Raw genomic sequence first — 14,352 nt, forward strand, 5'->3', positions numbered from 1 at the left:
TGCGCATGCGTACCCAAGCTGCATTCTGACCTTTTACCACGTGTTCTTTCCCGCGACCAGGAATGCGCGCTGTTGTTGGACCTGCATCCCTTCAGGGGAGGTGGATGTGATAGAAGCGGGAAGCAGCGAGCCGCTTTGCAGATATCACAATGTCTAAACAAAGCAGCATTTTCAACTTCTTCACCAAGTCTCCACCCTTGGTTAGTAAAGTAAAACCCAGCCCGTCTCCTACAGAAGCGGACCTGCCGTCTTCCGTACCCAAGTCTAACAGTTCTCCGAAAGAGGATGCGAAGCAGGCGCCTTTACAGAACACTAAAAAACCCCAGCAAAAACTGGGCAAAACGCCGGCTAAGGGAGGCCTCAGCGGTTTCTTCTCTGAGAAAAAGTCTTCAGATAAAGAAAGGTAATGGGTGAGATTGACACAATGCTTCTTGTTTGGGGTTTCAAATTGACAAGATATGAATATCCGTAATATGGATATATTTGTAATATCTGATGCTTTGCAAGTTTTGTTTTGCACTTTTGACGGACTATCTTATTGTAACTTTGCAGATATTTATCGGTGCCATATTTAAACAATATCTCGCCTTAAACATAAATGTGCGTCATGTTTTGTGGATCTGTGGACTCATCCCGGCTGCCGTATTTATATCGAGTGAAGTAATATAGTTAAAGAGCCGATGCGTTCCTCCCCACGATAAAGCTGTACAGCCTGTATTCAGTGGTTTGGCGAGGGTCGCGCCTGCGCAGTAGTGTGGCGGGAAGCCGCGATACCTGACACCAGCTCGCGCGAGGCTCGCCCCCCCTCCGATCTGGATTCTCTTTTGTACCGTTGGATAGTCGTTGGTTACTCGGAAGTGACCCTATCCTCTCCGAGTTTTGTTTGTTTCGTGCGGCAAAAAAAAAATATTACTTTGTCAGAAAATGTGCTTGTGAGACATTAATACATTGGCAGTTTATAAAGCGTGGAACAGCAGTATAATTCTCTGGACCCCGTATTGTTAGCAATATACATAACGGGCGACCTGTGCGCTCCGTTCCTGCCATTCTATGCCAGTCATTAACAGAGGTACCCGTAACCCCTCCCACAGCTCAGCATGCACATTCACTGCCGGTAGCCTGGTATGGACCAAGCTGGAAGGGCACCCCTGGTGGCCATGCATGGTGGTGCCCCAGCCTCTCACGGGACAGCAGATGCGGGGCCGCGGTCGTGACCAGCGCCTGCACGTCCATTTCTTCGATGAACCTCCGACTCGGGGGTGGGTCAGTGTTAAATATGTCAGGGATTACAAAGGTGAGTATTGGGGTCAGTGTCAGGGATGGCGTACTTGTGGGGGGGGGGAGTTAAGTTTTTAAAATGGGTGTTAGGAATATATAAGAATCTCTTCTGAGTGTTAATGTGGTTTTTATTTAATAATTTGTACAGGGTGCTGCGCAAAATGTCGGTAATGCAGTTGTCGCCTTGCCCTCACATCAGTGTCCCCGGTTCGTAGGTTCGGATAGTGCTGATGCGAAGAGTGGGGGCGTGTTCTTCAGCGGGAAACCGGTGATTCGCCGGGCGATGGAGCTGGCGGATCTCGCTCTGGCCGACAGTCCGCAGAAGCGATTAAAGATGGCCATCTGCATGGATCCTTCTGAAGATGAGGATGAAGAGGAGGATATGGAGGTTAGCTGTTCAGTTGGGTAGATCTGAAATTTCAGGCGTTTGTGTATTGTGGGAATTTATACAATCTATTCACAAAGCAGCTAAAGTTCAAGCAGTATATGGGTAGGTTATTCATAAGCTGGAAGTCATGGTAGTTACTGGTATATTAATGTGGACTAATTTGTATAATTTCCTCTATAAAGCTAGACAAGTCAACTCCGACTGATGCAGACATGACTGAGGGGGAGGAGGAGGAAGTGGTGAAGGCAAAATCCAGCCACCGCTCTTCCAAAAGGAGAGGAGGGGTTGAGCAGAAACCCAAGCGTCGGCGCATTATTGTAGCATCAGATAGTGATGGTTCTGATGAAGAATTCAAGCCAGAGCCCACAGTGAGCAGCAGTGAGGAAGATGAAGAGGCTAGCAGCGGAGTAGAGGAAGGAGAGGATAGCGAACCAGAACCAGAGTCAGAACTAGACAGCCCTGTTAAGCCCATCAAACGCAAGCGCCCTGCAGAGAAACCGACTAAAAGCAACCCCCCTTCCATGGGATGCCCCAGAAAAGCCCTTGGGTCTCCGTCCTTTGTCACAACTCAGACCAAGTCAAGGCTGTCAGCCTTCTCAGCTCCGGAGACCTTTGAGAGCCAGAACAGTGGTGCAGCTGGGGGTGCTGGTGAGGGAAGCACCGTATGGGACCATGAGAAGCTGGACTGGCTGCAGGATGGCAAGAGGAAGGACGCCAAGAGGCGCCGTCAGATAGAAGAGGACTACGACCCGACTACCTTGTATGTTCCCGAGGACTTTCTGAACAAATGCACCCCTGGCATGCGACGCTGGTGGCAGCTGAAGTCTCAGATGTTTGACACTGTTATCTTCTACAAGGTGGGAAAGTTCTATGAGCTCTACCACATGGATGCTGTCACTGCGGTCAATGAGCTGGGTATCACCTTCATGAAAGGCACATGGGCACACTCTGGCTTCCCCGAAATCGGCTTCGCCCGCTTCTCAGATGTCCTGGTGCAGAAAGCCTACAAGGTGGCCCGTGTGGAGCAGACTGAGACACCCGAGATGATGGAGGCACGCTGCAAAACCATGGCTCGGCCGACTAAGTTTGACCGCGTGGTTCGCAGGGAGGTGTGCCGAATCATCACCCGGGGCACTCAGACATACAGTGTGCTTGATGGTGCGCCTTCAGAGGCACAGAGCAAGTTTCTGCTGAGCGTGAAGGAGAAGGCAGAGGAGGAGACCTCTGGCTGTCAGCGTACGTACGGAGTTAGTTTTGTCGACACGTCGGTGGGCCGCTTCCATGTGGGCCAATTCAGAGACGACCGGCACTGTTCCCGTTTCCGCACCTTGGTGGCGCATTTCCCCCCTGCACAATTGCTATTTGAAAAGGGCAACCTGTCAGCAGAAACACGCAAGCTCATGAAGTCTTCTCTGGCCTCTGCCATGCAGGAGGGCCTCACACCAGGGGCTCAGTTCTGGGATGCCTCCAAGACCCTCAAGTTGCTTTCTGAGGAGAATTATTTTAAAGAGACTGAGACACAGGGTGAAGACGTTAATGTTCTCCCTGCAGTGCTCAAGGCCATGACCTCTGAGAGCGACTCTCTAAGCCTCACCCCAGGGGAAGGGTACGAGCTGGCCCTTTCTGCTCTGGGTGCCTGCATCTTCTACTTGAAGAAGTGCTTGGTGGACCAGGAGCTGCTGTCTCTGGCCAACTTTGAGGAGTACATCCCTGTGGATGTGGAAATGGAGCAGTCGGACAGCCCGTCCAAATTCTTCGCACAGACTCGCCAACGCATGGTTCTTGATGGGGTGACTCTAACCAACCTGGAGATACTTCAGAATAGCTCCACGGGTGGCTTGGAGGGGACTCTGCTAGAGCGTCTGGACTCCTGCTGCACTCCCTTTGGAAAGCGGCTTCTGAAGCAGTGGTTGTGTGCTCCACTCTGCAACCCCTCCTCCATTGAAGACCGACTTAACGCTTTGGAGGATCTGATGGGTATGCCGGCTGAAGCCAGTGAGGCCGAGGAGCTGCTGAAGAAGCTCCCGGACATGGAGAGGCTACTGAGTAAGATCCACAGCATGGGGACACCCCTGAAGAACAAGGACCACCCTGATAGCCGAGCAGTCCTCTATGAGGAGATCACCTACAGCAAGCGAAAGATTGCTGACTTTCTGTCAGCCCTGGAGGGCTTTAAGACCATGCAGCAGATTGTGTCTGCCATGGAGCCAGTGGCAGAGACCTTCCGGTCCAAGCTGCTCCGCCAGGTGGTGATCCAGAAAGCCAAAAATGAGGAGAGCCTCTTTCCTGACCTCTCGGCAGAACTGAGGCGCTGGGACACGGCCTTCGATCACCAGAAGGCCCGCAACACTGGCGTCATCAGCCCCAAGAGTGGCTTTGACCCAGATTATGACCAAGCACTGACTGGCATCAAGGACTGTGAGCGAGTCCTGCAGGAATACCTGGACCGGCAGAAGAAGCGACTGGGTTGCAAGAGCCTGACATACTGGGGCACAGGGAGGAACCGGTACCAGTTAGAGGTGCCTGACAGTGTGCAAGAGCGGAACATTCCTGAGGAGTATGAGGTCAAGTCTACAAAGAAAGGCTGGAAGCGGTACTGGACCCCAGAGATCGAGCGGCAGTTCTCAGAGCTACAGAGCTGGGAGGACCAAAGGGATTCTGCCCTTAAGGACTGCATGCGCAAACTCTTCTACAACTTTGACAAGAACTGCAGAGACTGGAAGATGGCTGTGGAGTGCATGGCAGTGCTGGGTAAGAGGAAACAAGCACCAGTGCTTATAGGCCGGATTTCTCCTTCACAGCTTAGATGTGCATTTCGACACTGACCCAAATACAACCACTGACAGCAGGTGGAAAGTCATGTGATCACACACGCAGTTTTGCACCAGATGACTAAGGCAACTGCAGGCAGTTGCTGTTTACAGTGAATACATTTTGAGCGGTTTACCCCTGAAGATCTGTTTTCTGTTCTCAACATTCACTGCAAGAAACATTCTCCAGCATGTAGATTAGGTTAAAGATGTACTTTTTGAGTTTTTTGTGTTTATTTTTATATAGCGCCTTTCACAACAGTCGTCCCAAGGTATCTTTACATGGATGTATTGTGATACATTGCAACATCATTAGAGAGAGTAATACAGAATAGGAAAAAGAAGGAAAGAAATTAAATAAAGCCAGATGACAACAAGCCCACTGAACATAACTATATCACATCTCTTTATTATCACTTGCTTTGTGTAGTTTTTCACAATTGATTAAATGATTTGGTTTTTATTGTAAAAGCTTGGACTCATTTCAAGGTGTTGGGCCACAATTTCACTTCCTTAGCTACAGTGCTGTTATGTTTTGTGAGCTGGTGATAAAATGCAAGTTTCTTGTGACTTTAATTGGGAATTAATCCCCCTTCCCCCCACAGATGTGTTGCTGAGCATGACTCGATACAGCCAAGGTGGAGATGGGCCTATGAGCCGGCCTGAGGTTCTGCTCCCATCAGAAGGCATGCAGTCCGTGCCTTTCTTGGATCTGAGAGGCTCCCGTCACCCCTGTGTCACAAAGACCTTCTTCGGTGACGACTTCATACCCAATGATGTCTGTATCGGTTGCCCTGGTGATGATCCAGAGGGGAGCAATGCAACCTGTGTTCTTGTTACTGGGCCCAACATGGGAGGCAAGTCTACCCTAATGAGACAGGTATGCCCCCCCACCCCCCCAGTTGAATCATGGCCATATCGTATTGACAGTGAATTAGCACTGTGTGCTTTGTCTCCTGCGCAGTGTGGCCTGGTGGTCATCCTGGCTCAGCTAGGCTGCTATGTGCCTGCAGAGAGCCTTCGCATGAGTCCCGTTGACAGGATCTTCACCCGACTGGGTGCCTCTGACCGCATCATGGCTGGTGAGCTTCAGTGAACAGCTGGGATGTCAGGGGTGTGTGGACTTCTGGAGTTTATACCTGCTCTTTGCTCCAGGGGAGAGCACCTTCTTTGTGGAGCTGAGTGAGACTGCGAGTATCCTGCATCATGGGACCAGCCATTCTTTGGTGCTCCTGGATGAACTGGGTACATAGTTGTAATGTTTCTTTCATTTTCTTGGGATACAGGTATTTGAACACATGTTTAGCCTAAGTCCTTCAGCATGCAGTAAATGAAAGCCTGACTCATGCTCTCCCTTGCTCGCTGTTGGCAGGAAGGGGCACCGCCACATACGATGGCACAGCGATCGCCAGCGCGGTGGTGAAGGAGCTGGCAGAGAAGATCTGCTGTCGCACACTTTTCTCCACCCACTACCATTCTCTGGTTGAAGACCATTCCCAGAACCCCGCTGTGAAACTGGGCCACATGGTGAGTCCGATCCACAGTAGTATCACCATAGACCACTTATCCTGATCCCTGTAATTCAGCATGTAAATCGGTCGCCCCAAAAGCTCTTGTGATTGTAGTGCATAACCTGTACTTCCTTCCGGTCAGGCATGCATGGTGGAGAACGAATGTGAAGACCCCAGTCAGGAAACCATCACTTTCCTCTACAAGTTCATGGCGGGGGCGTGCCCTAAGAGCTATGGCTTCAACGCTGCCCGGCTGGCCAACATCCCAGAGGAGGTCATTCAGCTGGGGCACAAGAAGGCCCGCGAGTTTGAGAGAAACACAGTGTCCCTCCGAGTTTTCAAGTACGTGCTGATAATTCCATTCTATATGTAACAGTGTTCTGTCTGTTTAGCTGACAGTCCCATTTGGTAGGGGTGGCATTTTCATAAATGTATAGTTTGGAGGACAGCATAGCATCATCTCAGAGACCAGACATGTGATGCAGGTAAATGAGGTTACCCCGTAGGCACAGTGCTCCTTCAGCGTCAGAAATTAAGGACTGCCAAAGGTCTAAAATGTCCCAAGAAATCTCAGAATGCCCCTACAAAGAGCAAGTTGAGGGAGGCGTAAAAACAATTTCCCCACGGGGATCAATAAAGTATCAATTATTAATAATAATAATTATTATTATTAGTATTAAAGACTGTGATCAAATTTCAGACAAAAGAAATAATTTACCAGTTTAGACCAATATCCTAATCCCACATTAAGCCATTTTATTTTTATTCATTCCACTTAATTTCCATTTCCATCTCTAACACACAGTCATACAAACAGCCCTGTAGATTACACTACGTGTGTATATAACCATATATAACTAACTACGCACTACTATGTAACACTGTTGATACCTGGTAGAGCCCAGTTTTAGTTTTTAATAAATCCCATTTTTAATAATACCCATCACCTAGGCCTGGTCAATATATTGAATTTTCAGGGTATTTCAATATATTTTCAGATACAGGATAACAGAATACTGTTTATCGATGTACCTTTTAGTGTGTGTAAAACCATTAATTCCTTCCTGGTTTAAAGCAACACAAGAGCTTCGGTCATGACGTTGCACAGACTCCTAGAATTCACAGCTAAAATCAAGCCAGTCTGACGGGTAGTTGATGGAGGCAAATAATTGGTGATTTCATTTCTCTTTCGAATATTGCCAAACGTGTAAAACACTGCCTATTTTTTAGTTTTTAACAGACCTTCAACAGTTTCTACGGATGTTACTTCATTTGAAAGACCGAAGTAAAACTAATGCATGATACATATACAAAGACTATTAAGAGCTAAATAGCCTAAACTGAACCGTCTCCTGCTTTCACTCACATACAGATGGTATTCTGTACACTTACAGATGATTGCTGTTTCAGAGAGAAATATGCAGTATGATTATTTACTCATGTTGGCAAAAGGTAGTGATTATTGTATGCATTAATTACTATTACTTTTAAAGTGCCCCCATTTTTAGACAGTGGGGCCAAAAGTTGTCCTCAATTTTATATATATATATTTTTTTTTGCTCCCTGAATGCCAGTTAGTCTGATGAGCTGTAAAGCAATGAGAGTGTGCGCTTTATTCCTATGGAGACGTGTCAGCACTTCCTCACCCTTGTTTTCATCAGGGAGCTCTGGCTCTTTGCAGACGACCCCAATGCCGACCCTGGACGCTTCTCCACTTTGCTGCGGATGATCGGTGACCATTAAGGAGCGCGAGGGTTTGTGTAAAATCACAATCGCTTGGTTCCCCCTCCCCCACCACCCCACCCCCACAGAAATTCACTACTGAAATGATCTAATAAAAGTTTATTTTTAAAAATGACCAGTTTCCTTTTACTTTCTAGGAAATTAAACCTTTTTAATTCATACTAGCATCTACATGATGGTTATTGAATACTCCACAATATATTACGTCTAGATGTTATGGTACATGCATACAATCCAGGCTGTATGAGACCCACAATCACCAATACACATGGATGAAAAAAGCTATGAAACTGTGTACAGCTGTATAGATACTTGTCTCAGCTTCAATATAGCAAGAAGCTCATTTTATATAATCTCTAGCAATGTATTTACATTTGTGGAAACCCCTCCCCCACCCCGAGGATTTGAAACACTGCGCTTCAAACGCGAACATTTTCATAAGACTGATCTGGCTTTTGCGTTCCTTCCAAAGCGGTTCTGGCATCAAACCAACTTGCAGCTGAGGGAAGCTTAAACATTGCAAAAAGAATGTCTAGTCAAAACCAGTCTCATGAAAACAGTTAACCATGTTTTTATTTTCTTTGACAGTTAAAATCAGTAACATTGCCGGAAGAAATTAGTGTTGCTTTTGTTTTTTTTTTTTTGCTTTTTTTTTTTCCTGTGTTGTCATCATCCAAACTGTGTTATTCTCTTTCACAGAAAGAACTTAGATACTGGGACACGAGTACAATTACAGCAAGTCTAAGGGTGTGCTACTCCAAAAAAAAAAAAAAAAAACTTTATAAGAGACATTCAAGTACAGTAAGATTTGCTTAGAAATACAAAACTACATGAGAAAGCATTAAAATCATTTTTTTCCCATTTTCGTTTTTCTTTTTTAAAAAGCAGAAGTGCTAGGTCACATTTTAGCATACATATACCAGCCCAGCGGTTGCCAGGGTAGCAGTCTGGCTGCATCTGCTTCCTGTTCAGGAACACCCCTGGTGGGGGACTATGGCTCCGCTTGTTTCTGTACAAAGCTGCAGTTTCACTTTTCCCATCTCATCACCCCTGCTGGATTTAGGGGGGAGGAGGGGGGTCTCAGAGGCAGTTCCCCTCTCCAAAAAGAAAAAGCCACCTTCCTGCGTTTTTCCAAATCCTGAGTCAACGTGTTAGTACTACTCTCTGCCGTTTACCTGTCGCCTTTTAACCCTTTGTCCGAATGTTGCAGGAACAGAAAAGAAAGCACCGTGTCCACCGACAGCTGAGCAGTGTTTTTTCTTAAATAGATAAAGGGGTCTCCATTCAGATTGGGAGCAACTTGTATTGTCCAAGTTTTTTTCTCTCCTTTTATTTATTTATTTTTTTTTTAAGTCTAAACGTTTATTTCTAGTTTTCCTCCACATTTCTTACTCGTGGAGTCTCTGGGTTCGGGGAGGCAGAAGCTCAGTTATGCTGAAGCGTGTTGGACTCTATAGGAGGGGCAGAGTCATACAGAGTGTCCGTATCATGAGTCGGCTCTCCCGCCAGCGTGCAAGGGTTTGACAACGTCCCGGCGCCGCAGTCGCAGAAAAACCTAGGGGAGGGGGGGCAGCATGTTACACATGTACTCTGCACACTAAAAGAATGGGCGATGCGACTCCTGCTGTAATAATGTAATAAAGTCATCCTGTCCCACCCGGGAACCCCCACACACCCCTGTACGAACCTGTCATGCCGTATGAACTCTACGTCGTGCCCCTGGTGGCACTTCTTGATGCAGTTCACACAAATGGCATTTCGGTCTGTGGTGTTACAGGTGTGACACCTGTGGAAGACGTTAAACGAAAGGTCAGGTGTTGTGTTTGTTGAGACGTTGATGCGCCAGGCCTGTAGCGGTGACCGTTACCTGTAGAAATCGTGCATTGGGTAGCTGGTATAACTGGAAATCTTGTACAGGCATTGACCTCTGCTTACAGCCTTTTCAATGGCATCTTGATTGTTAAGTATTTTGTTATCTGTGGAGCGATTACAGCAGACTATAAACTTACGGAAACATGTTACAGTCCTTCCTCAGTGCTAAGTGTTAAAATGGCAGCCGTGTGGATTCACACGACGGCTTTTGCTCGGTTGCCTCTTTACCTTTCATCGTAACATTGACGCCGGATGCCAGAAACAGCCCTCCAAAGCGGTTGTTGAAAATCTGATTGCCTTCTAGGGTCGCTGTGGCATGATTCGTGATCTCAATTCCTGAGTCAGAAAAGATTAATGTATGTTTGAGATTGCACCACACTATTAGTTTCTTACACATTATACACGCATGACCTCTACAAAGCAACACCTTGCATCGGTAAGGGTCTCTCCCTCCTTTCCAGTGTCTTCATCTCTACTCACCTGCGGCAAAGCCATCAAATATCCGGTTCTTGCGCAGTACAGGGTGGCTGTTGGTACTGATGAGAACGCCCGCCTGGGCATTCCTGAAGATGTCGTTCTCTTCCAACAGCCCTACAGACAAACAACACAGCAGGGTTGTTGTCACTGTTCAGCTCCAGCAGATGGCGCCCTGTTGAGCAATTAGTGCCAGGACTGTGTTTTCTCCCTCTACCAGTTCTGCCAAGCTGATGCAATTCAATATTGTACCTTTATTTTTGCTTTTACCATTCAACTCACCAGCATTATACTCTGATGCTTAATATTTTTCTACGTTTAACAAAACCAAGGTCAAGGATACGGAATAGTAAGCTGTTCAAAAACTAGGAATTTCACATTTTGCTGACGGGTAAACAAGTAAACAAATTAGGGGTAGGTGCACCCTGGCAGTTCTTAGAGAATGCTTGCAAAATGTCTAGAATTGCTTTCAAACTGCACTCTTTTTTCCATTTTGTTGACAGAGATCACAGTTCTATGAAAACTGGCAAGATCAAATAATGAGCTTTAAAAGACCAATCTTATTAGTATTGCACCATGAAGAGGACTCAAATAAACACGCACTCACAACCAACAGGATGTCTGGAATGAGACCTGGAGATCCATATTTAAAACTATGAGGGTTTTTGCATGCCATCTACAGAATCGTATCTCCTAAATGGTGAGTCCACACGTACCTCGTCCTCCGTTGAATATACAGATCCCACCATCTCTGCCATCATGAATTTTGTTCCTGCGTAGTGTGGGGTTACTGTCGGTCTTTATCCACACTCCTGCCATAGCATTGTCAAAGATCTCATTGTCCTCAATGAAGCCCAGTCCTGTGAGAGAAGTGCCAGACAGATCAGACAGTTCCTCCATTTTTTGGCTACAGTGTGGCTTGTGAGACACTTTGGAAAGTCAGCATAAGGAGGCACTGTGGAGTGCAATGCTGGACAACAGGCCTCTTACAACCCATTTGTTAAGCCAGTAAATGGCAGTTGTGGTTTCACACAATAGGACCTTCTTTGTTGTCAGGAAGTCTCCTGTTATGCAAACAAGCTACAGGATGTGAGATGCTGTCCAGGGTCATGGACGAACTCCGGCTCCTTACCAGAGTTGTATACTAAGATGCCTCCATTCTGCCCCCCCCAGATCTTGTTCCTTCTGATCTTGGGGTTGCTACCAGTCCTATATAAAACCAAAGGACCAATAAGCTCCATGCAGGAAATAACTTGTGAACATATTGTGTGCAGGTATCTCAGTCTGCTGTCCCACATACATAGTTGTGTAGACCTCGCACAAGCATACATTCCTTACTTTGCAAAACAGAAAGAATTTGTGTGTGTTGTCTTTTATCTGGGGGCTAGCCTTCAATCAAAGCACGTTCAGAATGGGGCTTCTTCCCATCAGACACTGTGCCAGTGCTCTGCCTAATGCTACGGTGTTCGGTGCTGTTACTGGTGCGGAGTCTGGCTCCAAACTGATAGCTGACTCACCTTATCTGGACTCCAGAGTACATGTGATTGTAGATGTCATTATCCTCTAGAACTCCATGACCATTGTCATAGAAATACACCCCAACCTGTTTAACAGATTCAATTACAGTTTCCATGGGACAATACACCTTATACATTTACATTCAGACTATCAGGGTAAATCATGGTACTAATGGTAGCATTGTGAGTGTTCGCCTTCACACCTGCTTGCCACTGTGGATGCGGTTCCTCCTCAGGACGGGCGTGCTTCCTGTCGTCACCCACACCCCCGCCAGGGTGTTGCTGTACACCTCATTTTCCTCAATCACCCCCTGGCCCTTTTCATGCTGGATGGGGTTAGGAAGACTAGTTAGCTTTCTGCACTAAGTCCACATTCAGTCCCCTGATTTTTGCTAGTCACCCTGTTTGGTAAATGTTTCTCTCTGGGATCCAAGTGTATGCCATATGTGAGACTGCTCCAAGCCACCTGCAAGGGTGTGTGTGCTGTCTGTATCTTCACTTAGGGCATACAGTATCCTTGCAGGTATATTGCAAAAAACCTGCCCTCCTATAATTTTCTCCTTATGCTTTTCTGTTTGTTGGGAGTGGAATTAAGATTAATTTACTACATCAAAAGGCATTCTCTGCAATGCTTTATGTGTATGTGTGTGTGTGTGTGTGTGTTACCAAATGTCCCCACAATGTGATAAAACCTTTTTGGCTTGTAGGGGCATTTTTAGGTCACTGCAATATAAACCTCAGTTTCATTTAAAAAAATCTATGAATGCTATCAAAAAATTAAAATAGCCAGGTCTTGTATTTGATTGATTACTTATGGTTAAGCTTAGGGCTGGGTTAAGGATAGGGTTATCATAGTTAGGTTTAGGGTAATGCCCATAGAAATGAATGGAAAGTCCCCACAATAACGGGAATATATAAACTGCGCATGTGTGTGGGTGTGAGAGAGAGCAAGAGAGAGGCCGGCTTGCTCACCACATAGATTCCCCCATGCTGTCCATCATGGATCTTGTTGTGGCGGACGATGGGGCAGCTGTTGGTCCGGATCTGGATGCCCGCCAGGGCATTGCCGTATATATCATTGCTTTCAATGAGACCCCTTCCATCACCAAATATGTACACACCGCCTTGGTTGCCATTGAAGATGGCATTTCCTCTGAATTTGGGAAATGGATGAGAGACATTGAAGTCCAAGCTGACACTGAAGTCCTTACAGTACTGCATTCAATGAACAGGATCCAAAAGTCATTTAAACTTGATATTAAGCAATGCCACAACACCGCAAGTCAGATAAATAACAAGGTGCAAATCTGCCAACAGTACAGTTTTTTAGGATACCAGCAATGTTGCAAGCAACAAGGCCACGTCCTTCAGAACAGCTGTACCCTGTTCCGTCACATCTACCAACCTAATGGTGGGGTCGCTGTTGGACGTGATCCACACGCCAGCAAAGTTGTTTGCATAGATCTTGTTTTCGATGAACTGGCCACGGCCCTTCTCGTGCACGTAAATGCCCCCCGTCTGGCCATGGTGGATCTCGCAGCGCACCACCGTCGGGTTGGCATATGCCTTAACCTCGAAACCTGCTATGCGGTTCCTGTGGATGTTGCAGCTTTCAAAATAGCCCTGTGGGGGGAGACAGAGAGCCATATTTTAAAAGAAAGGTGTCATATGCAAATAGCAATGCAGATAATACATACAAGTACAGTTTAAAAATACCACCTTTACATGGTGCCACTCTTAATACAACAGGGACAAGTTTGCTTAGACAAAATTTTAGAGGAAAAAGACAAGCTGAACTGTAAACCCACTACTGGCACCGTTGTGAAGTGAAGAGACACAGCCCCCCCCCCCCCCCTTATACATTCCGAAGCAATAAGAGAGATCTCTTTAAAGGAGTTTACCATGCCATGGTCAAAGGTGAAAACCCCCACATCTCTGCCGTGGTGGATGTGATTCCGTCTGATGATGGGGTTGCCATGGTTTTTCACCCAGATGCCAGCTAGTGCATTGTTGGAGATCTCATTGTCTTCATATATGCCCTGAAAATGGTAGAACAAAGGAGACGCCAGGGTTCAAACAAAGCATCAAACAGAGAATACTGTTTGCATGCTAAAACAGGGTCCTGCGCTGGTACAGAATATGGCTAAAACCCTTAGCTTTTGCACTGGTTTGTCTCCAGGGGTTAAAGCGGATATTTACCTGCGCATGGTCCGTAATGTACAGGCCCACGTTTTCACAGTCGCTGATGTTGCAATGCTTGATAGTTGGACACGCCCCTTGGCCGCTAACACAGACCGCTGAACCCACTGCAGTGGCAGGACAAAGCACGCCCTATCAGGTACTGTGACCCCTGGGACGCATCCCAGAGAAAGGCGAAACGGGACCAGTAATGTGTCAGGCAGCAATCAGCGCTCGCAAAGCAAGAGGCTCACCTGTGCAGGTGCTGCGGATGATGCAGTGGTCAATGATCGGGCTGCAGTTCACCGTGATCTCCAGGCAGTGGTGGGCATTGTGGTGCTGGGCGGACTTGTCATCTGGGTTGAACTAAAGAGGAAGGTCATTAGTGTCAGTGTTGAGACAGCAACCAGGTTACATGTAAATAGTTAAAGGTACTGATGTAACAGTGTTACAAAGATGGTTCTTCCTCTTCCCGTTTGCCAGAAATTGAGGCTAAAGGCCTTTGCACAGCAAGTCCGAACTTTTCGAACCTGTCATCTGATAAAAATGGTTGCGCACAAAAACCTCGCACGGAGTGCGAT

The 14,352-nt window shown here is 46.7% G+C and overlaps 2 protein-coding genes across 3 annotated transcripts in view; one reads left to right on the top strand and one right to left on the bottom strand.

The window, feature by feature from the left end:
• Positions 1-7,842, top strand: msh6 (mutS homolog 6 (E. coli)). Its single transcript, XM_023821098.2, has 10 exons — positions 1-403; positions 1,092-1,294; positions 1,494-1,666; positions 1,849-4,417; positions 5,082-5,356; positions 5,441-5,558; positions 5,632-5,721; positions 5,849-6,003; positions 6,130-6,329; positions 7,649-7,842. Exons 1-10 carry the CDS (start codon positions 150-152, stop codon positions 7,728-7,730), a joined length of 4,119 nt encoding a protein of 1,372 aa, XP_023676866.2. The 5' UTR covers positions 1-149; the 3' UTR covers positions 7,731-7,842.
• The window catches only part of LOC111848813 (F-box only protein 11), a 26,030-nt gene continuing 19,492 nt past the window's right edge, over positions 7,815-14,352 (bottom strand). For both annotated transcript variants that reach the window (XM_072709747.1, XM_023821099.2), the window contains 14 exons: positions 14,026-14,137; positions 13,793-13,899; positions 13,495-13,632; positions 12,999-13,216; positions 12,566-12,746; positions 11,797-11,919; positions 11,594-11,679; positions 11,209-11,285; positions 10,793-10,936; positions 10,083-10,193; positions 9,831-9,938; positions 9,598-9,706; positions 9,418-9,516; positions 7,815-9,285 (listed from right to left, as the gene is read on the bottom strand). In XM_072709747.1, the coding sequence (XP_072565848.1) occupies positions 9,156-9,285; positions 9,418-9,516; positions 9,598-9,706; positions 9,831-9,938; positions 10,083-10,193; positions 10,793-10,936; positions 11,209-11,285; positions 11,594-11,679; positions 11,797-11,919; positions 12,566-12,746; positions 12,999-13,216; positions 13,495-13,632; positions 13,793-13,899; positions 14,026-14,137 (1,743 nt within the window). In that variant the 3' untranslated portion in view covers positions 7,815-9,155. The remainder of the gene's footprint in view (positions 9,286-9,417; positions 9,517-9,597; positions 9,707-9,830; positions 9,939-10,082; positions 10,194-10,792; positions 10,937-11,208; positions 11,286-11,593; positions 11,680-11,796; positions 11,920-12,565; positions 12,747-12,998; positions 13,217-13,494; positions 13,633-13,792; positions 13,900-14,025; positions 14,138-14,352) is intronic.

The sequence above is a fragment of the Paramormyrops kingsleyae genome, chromosome 3 (assembly GCF_048594095.1).
Source record: "Paramormyrops kingsleyae isolate MSU_618 chromosome 3, PKINGS_0.4, whole genome shotgun sequence".
Classification (NCBI taxonomy): Eukaryota; Metazoa; Chordata; class Actinopteri; order Osteoglossiformes; family Mormyridae; genus Paramormyrops; species Paramormyrops kingsleyae.